The sequence below is a fragment of the Mastigoproctus giganteus genome, chromosome 13 (assembly GCF_048544385.1).
Source record: "Mastigoproctus giganteus isolate SK-2022 chromosome 13, ASM4854438v1, whole genome shotgun sequence".
NCBI classification, from domain to species: domain Eukaryota; kingdom Metazoa; phylum Arthropoda; class Arachnida; order Uropygi; family Thelyphonidae; genus Mastigoproctus; species Mastigoproctus giganteus.
Window position 1 is genome coordinate 95893889 of NC_143587.1, and position 22793 is coordinate 95916681.

Here is a 22793-nt window from a genome sequence, read left to right on the forward strand (position 1 = left end):
AGATAACAGTTTGGAGGAAATGACATCTGTTTACTATACTTAAATTTGCCGAACTCATACTGATTATGAAATTTGATTTCAAAAACGCATTCTTTGAAATCCAGCCTATGATATGGCAAACTGTTTATACTTGGGTATGAATTCTGTGCTGTGTAATAATATTCTGGAATAATATTTTTATTCCACGAATAAAAATATTATTAACAAACCTAAACATCAAATATATTACAGTGTTGTTTTATATAGATGTGAGACTTGGACTTTAAATGAAAGACAAAAAAAAAAAAAAATAAATAAATAAACGATTGGCTGTTGAGATAGATTTCTGCCGAAGATCGGCAAGAAAGTCCAGAACTGAAAAAGTTAGAAATTATGTGATAAGGAATACAATGAACGTCCATAAAACCATCATTGATAAAATAGAGGAGAAAAGATCGGAGTAGTTTGGCCATGTCAAGAGAATGGAGGCGACAGATTGCCCAGAGGAGCCATGGAGAAGGAAAAAGAGAGGAAGATCAAGAAGGACGTGGATAGAGGGTGTGAGAGCAGCTATGAATAGAAGAGTGGTGGATGGAGATTGGAAAGATAGAAGAAAATGGAAAAAAAAAAAAAAATAATAATAAAGGAATGACTTTTCGATGTTAGGTTGAGGAGATGTTTTTTTTGGTGCAAGGGCTACATAGGCCATATTGTACCTCTCAATGGTATGAATCATACACATGCATCATATTTACTATGACCCCAATCAAAAATGATATATAATTTTATCTGCTTGATAAAGTAGAAAAACTCCAGCAGATTAGCATCATTACCTATGATATGGTTGAGTGTCAAGGGTTCTTTAAGATTAGGCAGAAGGCTGAATGAGACTTTCCGGGCAGTGGTGTACAAAGCACATTCAACAAGAATATGTTTCATTGTAAGCGGAGAATTGCATTGTGTGCATTGCGGAGGATCATTACCTGTGAGGAGATAAAGGTGCATAAGTTGACTGTGGCCAATTCGTGCTCTGGTTAAGCCTACTTCCTCTCTTCTGTTTACATGGCAGCTGGAGGTCCATGACTGCGGTAGAGGTTTAATCTGATGGAGTTTATTTTGTGTTTGAGCTTGCCATTGAATTGACCATTGTTCCATATATATTTTTCGTATATTACATTTGTAGTTAGGATATGGAATATAATAGATAATTCTATGTTGATTGGATGCTTGGCAGCATAGTCTGCAAGTTAATTTCCTGGTAGTCCAGCATGGCCTGTGATCCAGCAAAAGATGACCACTTGGTGGAGTTTCTGGATAAATATCAATTTGGATTTTATGAACTTTATTAAAGGATGTGTATGAGGGGAGATGTTCTGTAAAGCTAAAAGCGCACTCTGGGAGTCTGTATATATCATGCTTTTTTGGATGGACAGATGTAGAATACGCTCTATTGCAAGCCTGATGCCGTATAATTCAGCTGTATAGCTACTGCATTCAGGAGGAAGTGATACGGAAACGGTTTTATGAGGGAAGACAGCTGCGGCACCCACTCCATTATCAGACTTGGACCCATCCGAATATATTTTTGTAAAATACAAATAATTTTGGGTGTGGGCAATATGGAGTTGTACGTTGATATTCGCAAGATAGTGCTTACCACAGTTTAGAAAATAACTGTCACAGGATGGTTTGATAGAGTACCATGGGGGATCCGGATTGATTGGATCTTGGAGAACTTTATCAAGATGGATATTCAAAGTTTCTGCAATCTGATAGCAATAGGCTGTATTGCCCTGGGTTTATTTCTATAGTACATTGGGAACCGAGGATCATTAAGTAGCGACTTAATGGGGTGGTTAGGTAGACTTTGAATTTCAGTTGTATGGTTGACAAGTAACATCTTTCTTCTGAGGCTTAGAGGGAGTTCATAGGCATCAATGTAAAGACTTTGAACTGGCGAAGTTCTATAAGCGTCTATAGCAATCCTCAGAGTAGCATGTTGAACAGGGGAAAGTCATGATAGCACGCTCTCCCTAGCAGAATCATACACTGGTGCACCGTAATCAAGGCAAGATCTGATTAGGGCTCTATATAAATGAAGTAACATGTACCGATCTGCATCCCATGATCTTGATGAAATAACTTTGAGTATGTTAATTTTTTTCTGGCAAGACGTCCGTAGATATTTAACGTGTTTCATGAAGTTCAATTTTCTATTGAAAATCAGACCAAGGAGACGAATACTGTTCACAACTGGGATAGGATGTTTTTTTAAGTGTCGCTCTGTATCTGGATGCATCTGCCATTTGTTACAAAAGCGAACTACTCTTGATTTTTAAGGAGTCCTTATGTGCTGTAATGTAATGACTAGATCATAGGTATAGCTTAGCTTAATTTTAATAAAAATATTAGCTTAATTTAGCTTAATCTAAATATATAAAAAAAAAAAAAAAGAAAAAAAGTGAACTACTTTAGATTTCTGACAAGATATTCGATACCCATTCTGTGACATCCATGCTGAATATTATTAACTGAAATTTGGAGCTGCCGCTCAATGAAGGTCATGTTCTGTGAACTGCAAGAAACAGTCAGATCGTCCGCATAGAGGTATGAATTCACACTATTGGGAATATTTTTAGTCTTGTGATTTGTTCTTATTGTGAATAAAGTGGCACTGAGAACAGAGCCCTGTGGAACTCCTTCTTCCTGTATATGTTTTTGAGAGAACTTGTCGGTATCGAACTTGAAAAGATCGATGCTGAAGGAAGTTCTTTATGAAATATGGTAAGTGGCCTCTGAGATCAAGCGAATGGAGATCTCTCAGGATACCAAAACTCCGTGTGGTGTCAAAAGCTTTCTGTATGTCCAGGCATACCATGACGAGATGCTCATTCCTGATGTTTGTTTCCACTTTTACCATGAGATCCAGGGTTGATCTATTCTTTCTGATGCAGAAATTAGATTTTTAGATTCAAGGAACCAAGTGAGTTGACGAATTATTTTTTCTAGAGTTTTATTTAAGCAGCTGGTGAGAGAAATGGGTCTATAGTTTTCGGGAATAGAATGATCTTTCCCTGGTTTGGGAATTGCCAGTATATAGGAGTGGTGCCAGGAAATAGGGAAAGAATGTTCAAGGAAGATGCGATTGAAAAAGCTCAGCAATGAAGAGACTGATTTATTATCTGTGTTGGAGCATTATGGAATATATTCCATCGGGGCCTGCAGCACTATTTTTTGAGGTAGATATGACTTCTTGTTTCAGCCAAACTGAAACAAGAAGAAGAAATGAATCACTTATAAGTTTATCAAGTGGAAATCTGCTGTACACCAATGGAAACAGTGAAGGTGGAGTTGGGTTTCTGGTCCATAAAGATTTTAAAAACAACATTTTGGAATTCAAAAGTACATCACCAAGGGTGTCAAGACTAATATTCAAGATTTCTAAGAGGTACAAGCTAAAGATTATAATGATTTATGCACCAACATCGAGCCACGATGATGAAGAGGTTGAAGAAATGTACACTGAAATTGAGAGTCTTCTAGATGAGCAGAAAACCCACTACACTATTATTATGGGGGACTTCAATGCTAAGGTTGGAAAAAGGCAAAACAGCGCAGAAAGAGGAACTATAGGAAATTTTGGAATTGGTGAAAGAAATAAAAGAGGTGAAAGACTTGTGGAATTTGCAGAATCTCAAGGACTGTCAGTAATGAACACTTTTTTCAAGAAAAGGGTGAACAGAAAGTGGATATGGAAGAGTCCAAATGGATTAACAACTAATGAAATCGACTTCATCCTCACTAACAGAAGATATATTGTGAATGATGTTACCATCCTGAATAAGGTAAATGTTGGAAGTGATCACAGAATGGTAAGATGTACACTTGATATAGATGTAGGAAAGGAAAGGAAAAAACTGACTCGAGTAAATAATACAAAGGTCTTTGAAATAACAGAGGAGGAGAAAAAGCAGTATGTACTGGAGCTCAAGTTCAGGATAATTGTCATATTCCATTGTTAGCTCCTTTTTGCCCTGGGGGTTAACTTTCCGGTCCTGCCACGGGAAGGCAGGAGCAGTGCCGCAAGGAGGCCAAATGGTTAGAGAAGTTAATTAGTCAGTAAATAAAGAAATATATGTAATAAATAAGAAAGGTGATTTTCCTTTCTCTGTTCTTACTTGCAATTTTCCAAGTGCAGAACTAGGGTATAAATGAACAGCTGATAGAGAACAATATAACTTAAAATGAACTTTTCTCTCTCTGAAGAATCACTATATTATTCGCTTGGCACTCAGGGCCGGTTGAGGAGAACCGTTGTAATAATGGAATAAATCCTAAGATGAATTCTTCTATGTCTATAATGGATTGTGTTTTTTTTTGTAACTGCTTAGGTCAGTGGTTTTCAACCTTTTTTTTTTTTAAAAACAGTACCCCTACTCAATTTTCTGCTTGTTAGATCTGATTCCCCTTCTCTCTCTCTCTCTATATATATATATATATATATATTATATGATAGTTATTACAATAATATAATTATAAAAATTACATTTCATAATACAAATTATATATGTACAGTATATAATAATTTTATTCTTTATATAGAGTTACTAAGAAAATATCAATTATAGATCACAACAAAATTAAAAAGATACTGTACACCATTTTATAATGAAATAAACATATAAATTTAAAAATAAATAATAAAAAGTTTAAGTAACTTAAACCCAAATTACGTGGCACCCCTGGAATGTTGCAGCACCTTGGTTGAAAACCACTGGCTTAGGTAGATGTTACAGTAATTCCTTACTTTAGCCAATGCCGTGGTGTCGCTTTAGTGCCATATGTGACAGCGTCAGGGCGCTTCGGCTTTGACCAGTGACACTGATTTTAACCTGGTTCTGACAGAGCATGCGCGTTGCTCAGTCTATTTGCCCAACCCTGTGCTTTCAGCAATCCAGAAAAATAAAAAATAAATTTATGCTTGCCATTCTGTGCTTGCGCCTTGGATTACTGTTCCCCCATTTTTTGGTCTAAAAGATTTATCTTATTTTCAGTGAGAAAGAATTTAATAGCTTTTCTTTTTTTTTTAAGTGTTTTTTAAGTATAAGTGTAAGTATCTACCTTTTTTCCACGCTAAACAAAAAACAAAAGTTTAATACAGGTAACCCTCGCATAACAGTTATTAGGTTCCTGTAAAATGGCATGTTGTGCAAACCGTTTGCAGGACTAAAGTACAAAAAGGGGGGTTACATTCCAAAAGCTAACAAACACTATTTCATTAACAAAACTAACAAAAATATACCATTCTAGATTTCGTGTATCTTCTGCTCTCTTTAAAAAATCAGTAATCTGGGTTTGTTTGCTTTTGCTTGATAAATCTTTGTGAATTTCATTGTATGGAACTAAGCATTTTTGAAGCTCCCTTTTGAGCTCCTTTCATTCAAGAATCTGCATTCAAAAAATAAGATTCTAATTGCTCGACTAACTTTATGCCTTCCCCTATGCTTTTTAGTGTAAAATTTGGAAGTTCAGAATTTTCATCTGCGATATCATCTGAATTTATTTGATTTTACCTCCAATGCCATTTGCACCAAATCTGCTATGCCGGCTTCTTTTTTTACCAATAATTCTTGAACGTCTTCAGTAATCATATCTGTTTTTATTTTTTTAGGAGCATTGGCGACTAAGGCCATGTTACTCTGTGTATATTGTCTATAAATTGTGTGTCCCGAGGTAGATTTTCTGTTTTGCTGGACAAAACCTGAATTTCTGGGAGAAAAAACCATGCTACCCTCACCTGACTAACTCAACCACGTTTGAAAAAGGCCCATAAAAATTCCTCCCTTCATCGAAGGGATTCGAACTCGGGTCTTTTCCAGCTGGTGTGTGGAGGAGGACAATTCTATCAACTGTGCTACCCATGAGGGCTTCAGTAGTCATATCATCAAAACCTTCCCCTCCTACCGACATATCAAGTTCTACTGTTGCACTGATTCAGTTTTCTGCCTGTTCGATCATATTTCCTGAATGAAATATGACTCTGGCCATACATTTTTCCACACACATTTAACATTGACGGTTTTACTTCTTTCAGCAATAAAGCTATGATTCTGATACAGTCCACAACTGAGAAATCTTTTCATGCCTCCGTTACTTCAATAGATTCGGAATTAATTTTTTCCAAAATCCATTGTAACCATCCATTGGATCTTTTGGATCAAATGTGTATCATATTATTTTATCACTTTCACTTTATATTCTACACTCATGTTTTATCGCTTTTATCTATTTTAAAATATTTTATTGCTTTTATACTTTTAATTTTGCATTTTAATTATATAATTTATTTGTGTGGTTTTATTTTATTAAAGTTTTATCTCTACAGTTTGTTAGTGGCAACAACTTTTTAAAAATTTTTTTAGAAGGTATAAATGAAAAAGAGGGAAAGTTAGTTGTGTGACTTTGGAGTTGGACAGCAAATGGATGCTGATTGGTTGCAGTATGTTTTTGGAATGGTGGGGGAAAAGAGAGGAGTTACAGATGCCAATTCAGACAAACAGTGCCAATGAAAGTATATATATAAAAAAAAGGCATGCACGTGAGACAGATGTAGAGAGACGGATCATTAGTTAACCTGATTGTCATCTTTTGAATGGAGTCTAGAAGATGGAGAGGGGTTTGGGACATTATCCCAGGTGTGGAAACAATATTCCATGGTAGGGCAGACTTGATGTTTGTAAAGAGTGAGTAGTTTAGAAGAAAAGTAATGCTGAGAGTGAAAGAGAAAATCCAGTTTTTTATTGCAGAGGAAGCAGTATTTGTGATGTGCTTATACCAAAAGAGATCAGAAGTCAGGGTAATCTAATAGAGATATGTGATCTTGTCAAGAAATCTGAATATCATCTAAGATAAGCATAGGAGCAATAGACTTTTCAGAAGATTTTACACAGGCCCAAGTTTTAGGTGAATTGAAGTTAACCAAGTTTTCTTTGTCGCATTGTAGAATAATGTGGAGACCAGCATTTAAGGAAATGGTGGTGGATATTTGAGAAGCTGAAGCTGTTTGTGTAGGACTAGACTTCACAAACTGGATACCCAGTTGCAAAAAATAGTAGGCAAACCATTAGAAATGGAATCTTGTTTAGAAGACCTTTATGCAAAACATGATCAAAGGCATTAGAAATGCCAAGAGCAACTTCTTTGATTTTTACCAAATTTTTCCATTGAATTTGTCCACAGATGGGTATCATAAGCCAATATATTACCAATGGATTGACACTGATGGAATCCATACTGCATTCACTGATCAGATGGAAGGTTTTGAGATAGTTCAGGGGTTGGTTGTTGGATTTCATTACTTTGGAAAAAGTAGAGGTAAGTGTAATGGGATGGGAGAGAATTATCACCCTTTTTAGAAATGGGCAGATATGAACAAATTTCCAAGCAGAAGGAAAAAACATCAGTAGAATAAAAAAAAAAAAGAAGCAAAACAGGAATAAGTTCAGGAGCACAGGTTTTGAGAATGAATGGAGAAATACCATCAGATCTGGAGCTTTTTTGGTATCCAGGTTGTTCAAAATTGTTCTGATATCCTTTTGATGGAAGAGTTTTGAACAGGCTGCATTTTCTACTCAGCCTGTTCAAAATCTTGATTGGATTGATTAATAACTTTTGAACCACAGTCCATTCAAATGTGTGTGCATTACTGCACTTGACGACTCAGCTATGCCAGGCCTGATTTTATTTAAATCCTTTGTTGCAATCCCATTACCTCTGCCAGTTAATTCATTCCTTTTTAACGCCTAAAATTTGCTGTTCATAAATTTAGGCATTTAAAATTGAACAATTTAAGGAAAATTATCTGGAACAAGTACACTAGAATTACTCCAAACATCCTTTTTCTATTTTAAAGGATCTAACAGCTACCTAAGATGGAATCTTCATGTGTAAACAATAACACAAAACTGTATGTGATGCTATAACACAATTCTATAGAGTTAGGACTTTCAAATTGCTCTGCATTTAAAGTATAATTTTACAGAAAATTCATATTGGGCACAAGTATAAACATGATCAAAGGGTACTGGAAGTACCCAGTGTGGTTGGCCAAGTTCAATCTTTAAATTGTGTCCATCTTTAGCTACCACTTACAAATTTATAATATTTGTAATGTTACAAATGTTATAAAATAATATTAAAATAATAAAAGAACTGATCAAACAGTTTAGTGAATGTTGCAATAATTAATTTTATTCAATGATAATGATAAATATTTACATTGGTAATATTCTTCAACATAATCTCCTTCAGCAATGATACATTTAGAAGTCTTCCTTTGTGAATGCTTTTAGGCAATTTGTTGTGTTTGGATTTCTTGAATCAAATAAAATAATTTTCCTTTCTTGTCCTGTTTAAATTTGGAAATAGCCAAAAGTCACATGGTTTCAAAACCAGGTGAATAAGATGGGTGTGGTACATTGGGAATGCTTTTGTTGATCAAAAATTGGCTGCTGGCAAATGATTTGTGGCACAGTGCATTGTCAGGGTAAAGAAGTCAACTATTTCACCATTCCCCCCCCCCATCTTTTATTCTCAATTATTTTATAACTTCTTGGTAGTAGGCTGCAATAACAGTGACACCACATGGAATGAATGTGATAATAACATCTCCTTATCAAAAGATGCAATCAGTATGATCTTCACATATAATTTTGACTACTGTGTTTTTTTGACCTTGGGAATCACAGTTTTCTGTTGAACTATCAACCTTGGTCTTGAGTTCATATCCATACGCCCAAGACTCACTGCCTGTTATAATTCTTGTTAAAAATGCAGGATCTAATGCAGCTTTTTTGAACAACTCATATGAAATAAGGACTTAATGATGATGATGACGATTTTGTTTTATGGCACATTGTACGAGATATCAAAAAGTTAGTACCCTGACCTAGATAAAATCTATAGGAAGATGCTGTTTTTAATATAAGTTGTCTATGTATTCAATAACTAACATGTGAAATTTCATTTCCAGTAGGTGATCTTACACCAGAGGTGGAGCCTGGAATCTAAGGAAGGATGCTATGATTGACAAAGTGGAGTATCGAGCAGTGATCAAGTTCCTGCATTTGCAGGGCAAGAAAGCTCAGGAAATTGAGAAAGAAATGAAAGCTGTGTATGGGCAGAATTGTCCATTCTGTGACACTGTAAAAAAGTGTAAACAGGAGTTCCAGTGCGGTCATACAAGTGCCTTTCACAAGGCAAGAGAAGGAACGGCATCAATATCCACAGTGAGACGGTGGCAAAGGTTGAGAAGCTGGTGCGGAGTGCCAGACGTGTGACAGTTCATTTCATTGCAAATGCAGTGTGAATTAGTTATGGGTCTGCCCACAGCATTTTACATGACTATCTGCACATGTCTAAGGTCTCTGCATGTGGGTTCCAAGATTGCTGACTCCTTTGCAGAAGCAATGTCAAATGCAATGTTCTCACAAATTGTTGGATTTTTGTAATGCAGATGTTGAGAACTTTGTTGATCGGTTGGTGACAAATGATAAATGCTGGGTGTATCAGTACAATCCGGAGACTAAAGACATGTCAAAGCAGTGGAAGCACACCACCTCCCCACCTCCCAAAAAGGCAAAGACCACTGCATCTGCAAAGAAGGTGGTGTCCGTGTTTTGGGACAGAAAAGGAGATTACCTACCTCGTGGTTCCACTTACCAGAGAATACTACATAAATCTTTTTAAAAAGTTATGCTATATGATGCTTTGAAGGTGAAAAGGTGTGGAATGTTAACCAAAGGTGTCCGTCTTCTGTCAGAGAATGCACTGGCTCACATGGTCGTTGCCATCACTTTGTTGCCCAGTGCAGCTTCAAACTGCTGCAGCACCCACCCTATTCTTCTGATCTAGCACCATCAGACTTCTTCTTCTTCTTTCGAGAATTGAAGAAACCATTGCGTGGACGGCGCTTTGATTTGTCTCAGGAAGTCATTAATAAAGCGGAATCATGGTTCCAGGCAAAAAGTGCAGATTCTGTGATCAAGGCAACTGATTAAATGACTGATCCATAGATGGGAGAAATGTGTCACTATACATGGAGACATAAAGGATTAAAGGACAGAAGGATTAAAGTTCCTGTGAAGGTTCACCTTTCTAGGGCTATTATTTCTAGGTAAGGGTATGAACTTTTTGATGCCCCCTCTTATAAGGACACGAGCCTGTCTTTGATCTCAAGTAAGAATGCATGGAACAAACTTGGTGCTACTTGCATCATACCCAAATCCTCAGTCAATTTAACTGAATCAAATGAGTGTCTACTTTATTGATGTTTGGTCATTTGTGAGTGTTGACTGATGATTGCATCTTTTTTCATCTTCTAGCAAAAAATTTCCCTCACAAAATCTTTTCAAATCAATCACAAAAAAGCTGTTTTTTTTTTTTTTTTCATCATTACAGTTTATTGTAACAACTCTGTAAACTGTAATGAACCTATCACATGTTTCTAAGTGGACTTTCCAAGTTTATAGCAAAATTTAAGGTTCACACATTCAAATTTTGTCATATTCGGTACACATGACAAATGAGAATAACAAATCAAAACTTGATGTATGCATGCTGAAAAGATTTCTGTTGTAAATCCCACTCAATATTTAACTATGCTACATGTTCAAGAATTAATAAGATCATTTTACCAAACTTTTTGGCTATTTACATATCTCAGGCAACAGGCATTTACATTTAAAGACTTGCTCTGAAAAAGATAAAAGAGAAATCTGGCTAATTGGAGTTTACACACTGGGATAAATAGGTCCATGGATAGGGAGTTCATAGAAAATTGAATAAACAGATTTGTAATATATTTTGTGCAATCGGAATGACAGTAATTCCCTATACAATTCCTTACGTGGGGAACAAATCTAGTCATCTGGAACCGTAATTAAAAATATTTTCTGACTATAATGAGCACCTGTTTTATAGGTAAACCATATAAATCATGATTTATTTTCACTAAATAAATAAATATTATTTTCAGATAAAAAGTAGATTTTACTTTTTACCTAAATTATGACATTTTAATTAAACATGGAAAAAAAAAAAAAAAAAAAAAAACTGATCTAATTTGAACAGTAAATAACTTTATTTTAATATTTCTTATCTTAAGCTATCTGCATGATTGTGGGAGTTCTGACATTTCCAGCAGGATGGGATGTAGACGTTGTCAGGGGAGTCTGTGGACTTGAAACAGATAAATACAGTATTGGTCAGTGTGGAATCAGATGGGCATACATACTGGCTATAATTGGTATCTGTGACTGTGTTGTGTTGGCTGCTCTTGCTTTTGTTCTTGGCACAAGACATGTGAAACTTCCAGAACAAGTACTGTCTAATGGTTCAACATATAAAGGTAATTTAAAATATACTAGGATATATTAAAGGTATATTTAGTTTTATGAAAGAGAATAATATCTAATATTCAGTTATTTGTCTAGTTTTTTGTAGAATTCATTGGTGTCTGTGTGTTGCTGAGCAGAAATTGACAGATATACACCTCATGTATAGCAATGTGTGAAGAATGCAGTTTCTACTCAGTGACAATAAGAAGAGTAGTACCATACACACCACTGTTCCTATTTGTAGTGTACCAACAGGCTTTCGCTGACACTATTAGACAACAAATCTCTGGAAATAGTCTCACACTGGTATCCTGTATATTTGTTGTAATTGGTGTTCCGTATAAGAGTGCACAGTAGACTTTAGAATAGCAGCAGCCCTATCCATACCACCTTCAATAAACACAAGCATTGCTACCAGCTGATGCATGTCCTCAAGAACAGTTTTTGTCAGTGGAAGATGTGCAGAAAGGCTCTGTTCATCATAACTAGGGTGATTACGCACATATTACACAGTGATTTAAATCTTTGCATGTGTACACATAACTGAGGGGAAACTCTTGGAATGTATGAAGTATATATGATGAGCATCTATTTTTGCAATCATTTGCACTGGGATCATAAACAACCATCTTCTTAGTTTGTATACTATATGTTACTTGCATATCTCAGGGCAGGTACTTGCAGTTTAAGAGAGGACCTACTATAACTGCAGGAAGATGTTGTTTGTTATTTGGTTTTTAGGAGCATTAGCAACTAAGGCCATATTGCTCCGGGATATGCGGTGGTCATTCCCTGACCTTTCCGCATCCTCTGTATTTGGTGGTGACGGGCTTGAACCCCGGTCTAATCAAGAAGCGTGTGCTACGCACTGCTGCTCCTTCCCACCTGGCTACAGAGGCACCGCAGGAAGATGTATTGTTAGCTGTAGGAATCAATGTCTTGCTACGTGATCATACTACTATATCCACACACTACAGTTGTATTGCCAGATATTTTCTTGATGTGACTTTCCCACCATGGAGGACTGGATAGAATGGTATTATTGTGTGACAAACAGTAACTGGGGGGATCAGTGTTTTAAAAGATCACTAGATCAGAGCTTTTGATTTTTTCCCTTTGGGATTAGCATTAGCATTAGTAGAGGCATTTGATGCAAGAAAGCAAGCTTATGCAGCATCAGCCAAAAAAAAAAAAAAAAAAAAAACCCACTTCCACTTCACCCCTCTGTTCGTTCAAAATACCTGTCCAGCTGAGCCTTAAACTTATTTAGGCTATCAACTTCCACGACAAGGGATGGAAGTCTGTTCCACCAACCAACCACTCGCTGGCTAAAGGCAAATTTCCGCACGTCTATCCTACATCTGTCTTTCCTCAATTTGAATTTATGCCCTCTCAGGTGATTATTCTGAGCGAGAAGAAGAATCCCATCAGCATTGAGCATGCTCAAACCATTCAATGCTTTATACACCTCTATCAGATCACCTCGCTGGTGCCTAGTCTCCAGATACTGTAATTTGCAAAACTTAAGCCTTTCTTCATAAGAGCACCCATTTGTTCCATTCACTAATCTTGTTGCCCTTCTCTGTACTCGTTCCAGCAGCTCTACATCCTTCTTGAAATGAGGCCTCCAGACCTGTATACAGTACTCTAGGTGTGGCCTGACCATTGCCTTAGGTAGGTACTTACAATCAGACTTTATCTGATTTTTATGCAAACTAGCAAATTTATTATTTGAAGTATCTATTTTACACACACAATGGAAGTAAACTCAGAAGAATAGTTACGGCAGTGTAGCTTGTCAAGCAGTCTTGTGTTCAACCAGGCACTAGTGGAGTATGCAGTCTCTAATATGATGGGCATAAGCTTATATGTAAATGAACAGAAATTCATATGCTTATGGCTGCTTATTTTGAAGAGCTGTGTAACACAGGCCTAAGATTTCCTTGTTCAGTTGATATTATTGTGTATAATTTTTAATGCCCTCTAGCTCAGTTTGGACTCATGCTTGTAATAAAGGGTTTTGTTTGTTTTTTAACTGTAGAATTCAGCCTATAAGTTATGAAGCATTTGCTATATATATATACGAATTTTATCTGATTTAATATATATATATATATATATATATATATATATATATATATATTTAACAAATGTTCATACTGAGTATATTTGTATACTTAAGGTAATATAAAAGATATATAAAAAAATAATATTAACTTGTATATATTATACAAAGGAAGGAATGTTTCGTTCACCAAAATAGTAGTCAGTTAAAACATATCTATGTGAATCAGCCTTTTTGCATTTGAAACAAACAAAGACGAAGAATCGCTCTACTCTTATGGACTTGCATACAGAAGATTCTTTACGGTTGGCCTTATCCCAATATATCCCCGATTTTGAAAGCTTGGCAGATGACGTGAAGACACAAACTTCACATAAATTAAAAATTTAAATACATATGATTTTAAAATTTATAAACAACATTTTTCAATATGTGTTGATTAACTTTATTAACTATGGGCAATGAAATTCTTGAGATGGTAGATAGTGGCACATTTTGAAGAAAAAAAAGATTGCATCACAAATTAAGTTGGCCACCCCTGACATACAGTATTTCTCTTATCAGATTATGTTTAGTTGCCAACTAAAGAAAAGATATGAGAAATACTGTTGAATATGAGAAATTTTGTTGCAGAGTGTGGCCTTCACCAAACACTTCAATATCAAAATGTATTCTGTTTGAGACGTAACCACAAGCACAGTAATGACCAATTAATGTGTCGTAGATGTGCAGAAAGGATGGGGAAGACTTTCAAAGCATTCAAGTGTCTTATAACAACTCAACCAATTTTCTTAGGCAAATTTTAAGTTACTATTAAATAGATCATAAGATGCAAGGAAACTAGGCTTTTGCTGCATCAGCCAAAAACTATCTACACAACCCATATTTGTGCAGATAAAGTAAAATTATAACAACTATCGTTACTTAAAGCAAATTTTCGTATAATGAAGATATTTCTATTCCTGGACAATTTTCTTGATGATTATCCAGATTCATTTGAACGAAATAGTTTGATGGTAAGTTCAGTACAAAGAATTATTTTTACGTCTGCCTGTGCTTATTATGAGGGCTGTCTGAAAAGGCCACAGTATGAAGGCTTTATTTGAGGAGTCTAGTAACACGTTACATTTCAATGTAGTCCCCTTTGGAGTTGATACACTTTTCTCACTGATGTAGCAATGCATTGATTTCAACCGTAAAGAGTTTTCTTTTGGGCCTCCAGGAATGCATCTACTGCAGCAATGATATCATTGTCGGAGGGAAAATGGTTCAAGATTTCAAAGCCGCACATATGCAGTGCAGCCATGGCAATGACACATTTGTTAGCAGGTGCATTGTCCTGAAACAAGATTCTTTTGACATTTTCATGCAAACTGTCGGAGACTTGGTAATTTGGGATCTCCTCTTTTTGATCTTCTCTGGCTTAAAATCTCTCTACCTCGTTCTGTCAAATTCATCCGCTGTCTCTCCCGCTCTCCCAACTCCGCTAATCACTTTGAACTCTTTGACTTCTTCTCATTGCAACTTGACTTTCTCCAGTCCAACTTTCCTAACAGTGAGGTAATTTTCCTTGGTGATTTTAATGTTCACAACTCCAGCTGGCTTACATTTTCTTGTCACACAGACCCAGCTGGTCGAGATGCTGAGGCTTTTGCAATTTTCCACAGTGTGGGCTATCTTCCAGGCTTTCTCTCTCATTTAAATTGTACTGCCCATTTCTTAACTATGGAATAGAAAGGGACATCCTCTCCCATTGTTGTAATCATATCTTCATGAATTGCATTTGGCATTAGTCCCCTTTCCCCCCAAATATTGGATGACTGTATGGTACTGATTTTGTCCATATTTCCTCATGCACACAACTTTGGTTGGCTTCAGGAACTGTATTAAAAAGGGGGAAAAAAAAAAAGATGTTATTGACCATGCACCTATTGTTCATTTACCTACTAGAATACTGGACAATCCTAACCATACAGCCAACATGCTTGATCTTTTTCTCACAAACAACCCTTCTAAGTACACAGTCAAAGAGTGAGTGGTCCTTTAGGTACCTCAGATTACAAGCTGGTGATTGTCTCTTCTCCAATGGAGCCTTTATCTCATGGCTATTCCCAACCTCGTTTGTTTAGCATTACAAGAATGCAAAATGGGATGACCTGCGTGATTTCCTTTCTTCTTTTTCTTGGTTAGATTACTGTTTCAAAACTTCTGATGTCAACATTTTCTCAGATCGTGTCAGTGAAATTATTCTTGTAGGATGGAATCCTTTATTCCACACTCCACTTTAAAATCTCACCCTTCATCTAAACCTTGGTTTTCCAATAAATGTGCTCAAGAGAAGAATGCTGCATATCATAATTGGCTTTCTTCCAATTCTTCAGTTTCATTTTCTGCCTACAATACAGCTCGCAACAATTGTAAAGCAGTTATTAATCAGTCCAAACTAGATTTTGAACAGGTTAAGAATAGAAAACTAGCTTCTTGCTGTAATGGTGGCCGAGCATTCTGGCCTCTCGCCAAAGCTGTTGGCCGCAACTTTTGCCCATCTCTGCTCCCACCTCGGTCAAAACCAGATGGTTCTATTGTCACTTCAGCCAAGGATAAAGCCGACCTGCTAACACCCCATTTTTCTTAACTCTTATATTAATGATCTTGGCAAAACGTCTCGCACCATTACCAACACACTCCATTCAATGCCTCCTGTGGTCTTCCGTCAAAAGGATGTCAGAAGGATTTTGATGAATCTGGATGCTAAGAAAGCTCCAGGTCCTGATGGTATTTCTCCACTTGTTCTCAAAACCCGTGCTCCTGAACTTACTCCAGTTCTTTGCCACCTTTTTTCACTTTCTTATTCCAAAGACGTTTTTCCTTCTACTTGGAAATTTGCTCATATCCAGCCAGTTCCTAAAAATGGTGACAAATCACTCCCATTGCAATTACTTCTGCTCTTTCTAAAGTAATGGAGAAATCAATTAACCACCAACTCTTAAACTATCCGTCAGTGTCGATCCTGGTGATATTCTGGCTTATGTTACCCATTTATGGACAAAATCATTGGAAAAGTTTGGTGAAATACAAGCTGTTGCTCTTGACATCTCAAATGCTTCGGATCATGTTTGCCATAAAGGTCTTCTAAACAAGCTTCCAGCTTATGGTAGTCAACTGTTTTTTGTAATTAGTTATTCAGTTTTCTCTCTGACCATTCACCGATGGTAGATGGCTCTCTGTCTTCTAACTTCTTTACTAATGCTGGTGTCTCCCAAGGTTCAGTTCTTTCCCTCACTCTTTTCCTATTTTATATTAATGACCTTCTTCCCATTGACCGGAAATCCTATCCATAGTTTTGCTGATGATAGCACATTACATTCCACTTTCCAGTTTGAGAAACCTCGCCCTGCTCAATCAGCTTCAACTTCTCAAATATCTGCTACCAATTCCTTAAATGCTGATCTCCAGGTAATTCTCCAGTGAGGCAAAGACAACTTAGTTGATTTCAATCCTTCTAAAACTCAGTCCTGTCTTACATCTGGCAAAAAGGTTTCTTCTGCTCCTATGCTTAACTTCAGTGACACTCCGATTTCTAGGCAAGATGATATATCTCTTTTGGGATTACCTTGACTTCTAATCTCTCTTGGCACAAGCACATTAAAAATATTGCTTCTTCTGCATCTAAAAAACTTGGTATTGTCTTTCGCTCTCGGCATTACTTTTCTTCCAAACAGCTGTTTACTCTGTACAAATCGCAAGTCTGCCCTACCATGGAATATTATTCCCACATCTTGGGCGGTGCCCCCAAAATCTCTCTGAGGCTTCTAGATTCCATTCAGAAGAGGGCAAATAGGTTAATTAATAACTCATCTCTAACAGAGTCTCTCCACTCTCTGTTTCTGCTGCATGCCCTTTTTACAGTACTTCTATAATTCCCACTGTCTTTCAAAACAGTCTGAACATGTGCCACCACCAGCCATTTACTGTCCAACTTCAAACTCACTGAACCTACTTTTCATCTTCCTCGTTTATTCATTCAACTGCCGTTTTCTGGAACAACCTTCCTTCATATGTGTTTCCTGAAATTCAACAAATATCTTCTCTCATCTTCTCAACCTCCCAAACAGAAGAGATATTAGGTTCTAATACTCCTCTCGTTTTTGGGGTTTTCATAAAAAAAAAAAAAATCTCACAAGGTCTGTTTCATATACCCCTGTGAATGTTTGGCTTTTCTGAATGCAGTCCACTAGCAATACTCCATCAGCATCCCAAAAGATTGATGCCGTGAAACTGCCAGCAGATGGAATTGACTTAGCTTTCTCTGGAGCTGTGTTTCTACTGTTCAGGCTGCTTCTGCTGCAAGTGATGGAGCCAAGTCTCATACATGGTTACAAGCCTTAAATTTATTGGATCTGCTTGAAAAATTATGCAAATGTTCACTTGACTTGACAAATGTTGTGTGTTTTTGATTTGCTGTCAACAATTTTGGAACCTGTCATGCTGGCATATTTTTCATACTGAGAACCTCTGTTATTATGTATTCAGGTGAGATTCCCCATTGCTGGTAATGTACTGAACTGTCACTTGTTGATCACTTATCAGCAGATCATGCACATTGTCAACAAATTCTGGAGTGATGGATGTTTCAGGTCTTCCACAGGCTTTCTCTCTCATTTAAATTGTACTGCCCATTTCTTAACTATGGAATAGGAAGGGACATCCTCTCCCATTGTTGTAATCATATCTTCATGAATTGCCTTTTGCATTAGTCCCCTTTTTTCCCAAATATTGGATGACTGTATGGTACTGATTTTGTCCATATTTCCTCATGCACACAACTTTGGTTGGCTTCAGGAACTGTAATTAAAAAGAAAAAAAAAAAAAAGATGTTATTGAAACTGCATGAAAGTAGGTGAGTTACTATTTGAAGTACAGAAATTAACACTGTACCACTACCTTTTCATAATCAGATCATTAACTTTTCAAACACTCCTTGTATGTATTGATTCATAATGAGAAATACATTATGTGAAAATAATGACACTGTGTATACCATAATGTAAATATGGCTATGGGAGGATACACTTGAAATAAAAAAATATAATTTTTAAAAGATATGATAAAGGAATTTATCACATCTTTATTACATTTTTGAATGATTATGATTAAATTCATTTTCTCTCTCATTCTTTGCACTCTTATGGTGTATATCAGCATCATTTCACAAAAAAAAAAAAAACATACCACAAACAAACAGTGATGTATGTTGATACTGCCAGTGATCAATGAATTTGCATACTGGTAATTATTTTTTCTGGAGTAAAGAAAATCAAAGAAAACATAAAAAGCAAACAGGTCATATCTTATTATGACCTGTTTTTCAAAACTTTTTCCTTATTCCCAGTTCACTTGTTTTGCAAAAAAACTCTCATTCAATAGTGATAATTTAGCTGAACTTAGTGTAATTTGAAGCCACATGTAGTTGAAAAGTCAAACATTAAAAACAAAAGTTGATATATGAGAAATAACAAGTTATATTTACTGTATTTCTTATAATAAAATATTTTTTCAGAATAATCCGTGTATATTTTCTTTTGTATATGTATTTTGTCATTTTATGTTTATTTTAAAGTCAATTTTAAGTAAGATAAAATGGAAATTTCTACTTCTGTATATCATAAAAATGAATCAGGATTTATTTGAACTAGATGGCAGATTAATGGACGTTTAATGACCATAACAAAAACAGCTTGAAATAATAACTATCATATATTTTTACACCTCTCTCTTTCAATATTTCCAGACCTGCCAACTTTTCTGATTTAGAAGGAAAATTACTGTTTTTGTCCTTTTCGTATTCTTCTCCCCTTTTCTGATTTTTCATGAAACCCTTAAAATTGTAGTTTTGTGATTTTATTTATTTATTTTTCTCACTCTCCACTACTTATACACACAAGATTTCACTGATTGCTATTTATTGATATATTTTAATGTTGTATATTGCTACAAGCAGTGTTAGTGATCAGTTATGTGAACAGTATGTTAGTTCATGTTAACACTATAGGAAAGGGATGACCTACTAGATACACATGGCATAACTGTTGATGATCCTCTTCAGGTTTCTAACAAACTAAATAAATATTTTTTATATATACATTCACTAGTTAAGATGTTTTTAGGGATGGGAACATCAGAAGTACACCAAGTTATAAATGGAAGCTAAATGATTTTGTTTTAACTGAGAAGAATGTGGAAGAGAAGCTGCTACAGCCAAAAGAAAACAAGGCACCTGGGGCTGGTAGGATCTATCCAGTTATATTAAAAGAAACAGCAAAACAGCTGCACAAACCTTTGGCCATAATTATGAGTGCAGCCTTGGATGTAGAGGAGATTCCTCAGATTGGTAATGTGCAAATGTTGTCCTTATTCATAAAGGGGGGGGGAGATCAAAGTGAGATGTGCAATTTTAAACCTGTAAGCATGACTTTTGTTCCAGGAAAAATGATGGAGTCAGTGTTAAAGAAATACTGTAAGTTCATTTTAATAGGAATGGAATTATATGGAAATCACAGCATGGATTTTTTAAGGGAGAATCCTGTCTGACCAATCTGATTAGCTACTATGGTGCAGTAACAAAGGAGCTGGATGCAAACAATAATTATGACATCATATATTCATATTTTTGCAAAGCTTTTAATACTGTTCCTGATTAAGTGGTAGAAGACAGAAGGCTGTTATAAAATAGGCACTACTCTTCTTCTAGTGGAGTCTCTCTCTAAGGGTTTAGTGCTGGACCCCTTACTGTTTATGATATATGTTAATGATAATGGCATGTCAAGCTTACTGTGTAAGCTTGCAGATGATACAGAGGGTTGGCATGGTGTTTAATGACATGAATCAAGAAAACTACTACAGCAAGACCTAGTGAAATTAGGCAGATAGGCTGAGAAGTGGCAATTGAAGTTTAACATTGCTAAATGCAAGACACTGCATATGGGCAGCAATTCCAGATTAAAAACCAATAAGGTGGTACCACAGTCAAGTTGATGTAGAATGAAGAGACCTATGGGTAATTATACGGTCCAATGTGAACTTCTGAGCTTTGCAGAGAGGCTTCTATAACAGCTCACGGGATTCTGTTGATGGTATACAGGAATTTTGCCAGAAGGAACAAGGTGATTATCACATTGTATAAAGCAATGGTTAGGCCACATCTTGAGTACTACTGCATAGAGGTCTGGAAGCTTCATTTTCAGAAAGATGTGGATCTCTTGGAATAGGTGTAGAGAAGAGCAACCGGATTAGGCAACCATAAAAACTCTGGTTCTGCCAAATTTGGCATTTGCAGGGTGACCTGATTGATGTATTTAAGGCTGTAAATGGATTAAGTAAACTTAATGAGGATGGTATTCTTATGTATTCTCAGACAGCATACCCAAGGGAACATAAATTGAAGAAGGATGGCTGCAGGACAAATGTGCACAAATTGCTTTCAATCAGAGAGTATTTGATCGTTGGAATTAACTACTATCTGGAATAGTGGAAGTGGGTAGCTTGAATAAATTTAAGGAAGCATTACATAATTATTAGAGGAGATGGACAGTGGATTTTTTTCTCTTTATTGTTGGCTGATGCTGTACAAGCTTGCTTCCTTTCAGTGTTTTCCACTATTAATAATCATGGCTATGTCATTATTTGAATAAGGAATGCACAAACCAACTATCCACTGATTTGTGTATTCCTTATTCAAGAAGCTCAATTGAGTTCCTTAATACAAAGAAATGGTTTTCATGAATCCTGAAGTTTCCTTGCATTATTCATTCAAGGAGATTATTTTGTTTGTTTTTTGCATTGTGTGCTCAGTATTTCAGAAAAGGTGATATATATATATATATATATTGCTGTTTTGTGCGACATTTTTCTTTTATTATGCTTTGTCATTTTTATTTTATATTCTCTTCATATATTACAAGCCATGTTAGACTGCCCTTGCCCAATTCCTTCCACAACTACAACCACCCCTGTCCTCCCTAAACCCACTGGATGCAGTTGTACTATTTCGTTTTCTGTTATGTACATAACCTTGTAACTATATGAAACACTGCAACATCCATGTCCATATCTAGCATAAATTGAAAATGGTAAGTACAGTTGCACACTTAATTTTTGCATCTTCACATTCTATAAAACTAACTCTATATAGCAAATAATATACAGATAAATAATAAATATGCTGTTCTTTAGTGTTTTCTAATAAAATGTATAATTTTATTACTTTTCTAATTAAAAGATAATCTTGTCATTAGGTTTTGGATGATATTATATAATTATTGTTTTACCATTTCAGTTTTAATATTTCAGCAAATTTCTGCTACTATGCCTCCCAAAAAATTTACTGTTTTCTTTCTTTTCTATTCACTTTTAGGTGAAGTAAACAGTGCTTTTATAGCAGATAACCAGTCCATGGCATCTCGAAAGTCTATGACTCTTCAGCCAGTTATGTTAATGCCTCAATCTGGAGACCCAGAAAGATTTTCTGAATTTTCCCATCGCACAGGTCGTTCTAAAAATAGCAACTATGGTACCTCTGCAAATAATTTTCAACTTTGAAAATTCAGACTGAATTATTAAACAAGCTGTTAAGCATGTGATAATCTGAAGTAAAGTGTAAAGCATCATAATATAATTACATAGTGCAACCATATGAATAAATGCACTATGTCTGAAGCATGAGCCACAACTTAATCTATTAGAGTTGCTTTTACACTTAAACTGAATAATGTTCTTATTTTAAAATGATTTTATGCTCTGTATATATGATAAAAATTAATTATTTCATTATATAAAGTAAAGCTTTCAATGAAAAAATATCTGTGAGTATGATTTTACAAATGACTGAATACAAATGGTATATCTGCCAGTTTATAATATATATTGTTTGTATATTGCAACCTTCATATTAAAGAAGTGCTAAAACCAATCTGAATAAACTGATAGTTAAATCACTTGGGAAAAAATATTTGGTTTTAATTCTTGTTCATGTTTTAAAACGTAATTTTAAAACATGAACAAGAATTATAAAATAAAAATGTCCAGCCTACTAATGAATAAGCAAAATTTAATAGTATAAAAATATTTATTATTAATAAAATATTAAATCCTTGGCTCCTTTCATTGTAGGTACTGTACTTATTAAGGAATTTTAAAATTATGTGCTATTTCTGGAATTTAGTTAGAAGAGCAATCAAATAAATACAGCAAAGCTTGAAATAAAGTGATTTTTAATGGTGTCTAACCATATATATAAACAGCCCATTTAAGGGTAGGTGTTCATAAATTTAAAGAAAAAGTAATTTTTAATAAAC

The 22793-nt window shown here is 35.5% G+C and overlaps 1 protein-coding gene across 1 annotated transcript in view; it reads left to right on the forward strand.

Annotated features, from left to right (window-relative positions):
- Window positions 1–22160, forward strand: part of LOC150076270 (LHFPL tetraspan subfamily member 3 protein-like) — a 93578-nt gene extending 71418 nt beyond the window's left edge. Inside the window, exons 2-3 of the mRNA XM_090387605.1 lie at window positions 11144–11386; window positions 21854–22160. Coding sequence (XP_090243731.1) covers window positions 11144–11386; window positions 21854–22038 — 428 coding nt within the window. The 3' untranslated portion in view covers window positions 22039–22160. The remainder of the gene's footprint in view (window positions 1–11143; window positions 11387–21853) is intronic.
- The last annotated feature ends 633 nt before the right edge of the window (window positions 22161–22793 follow it).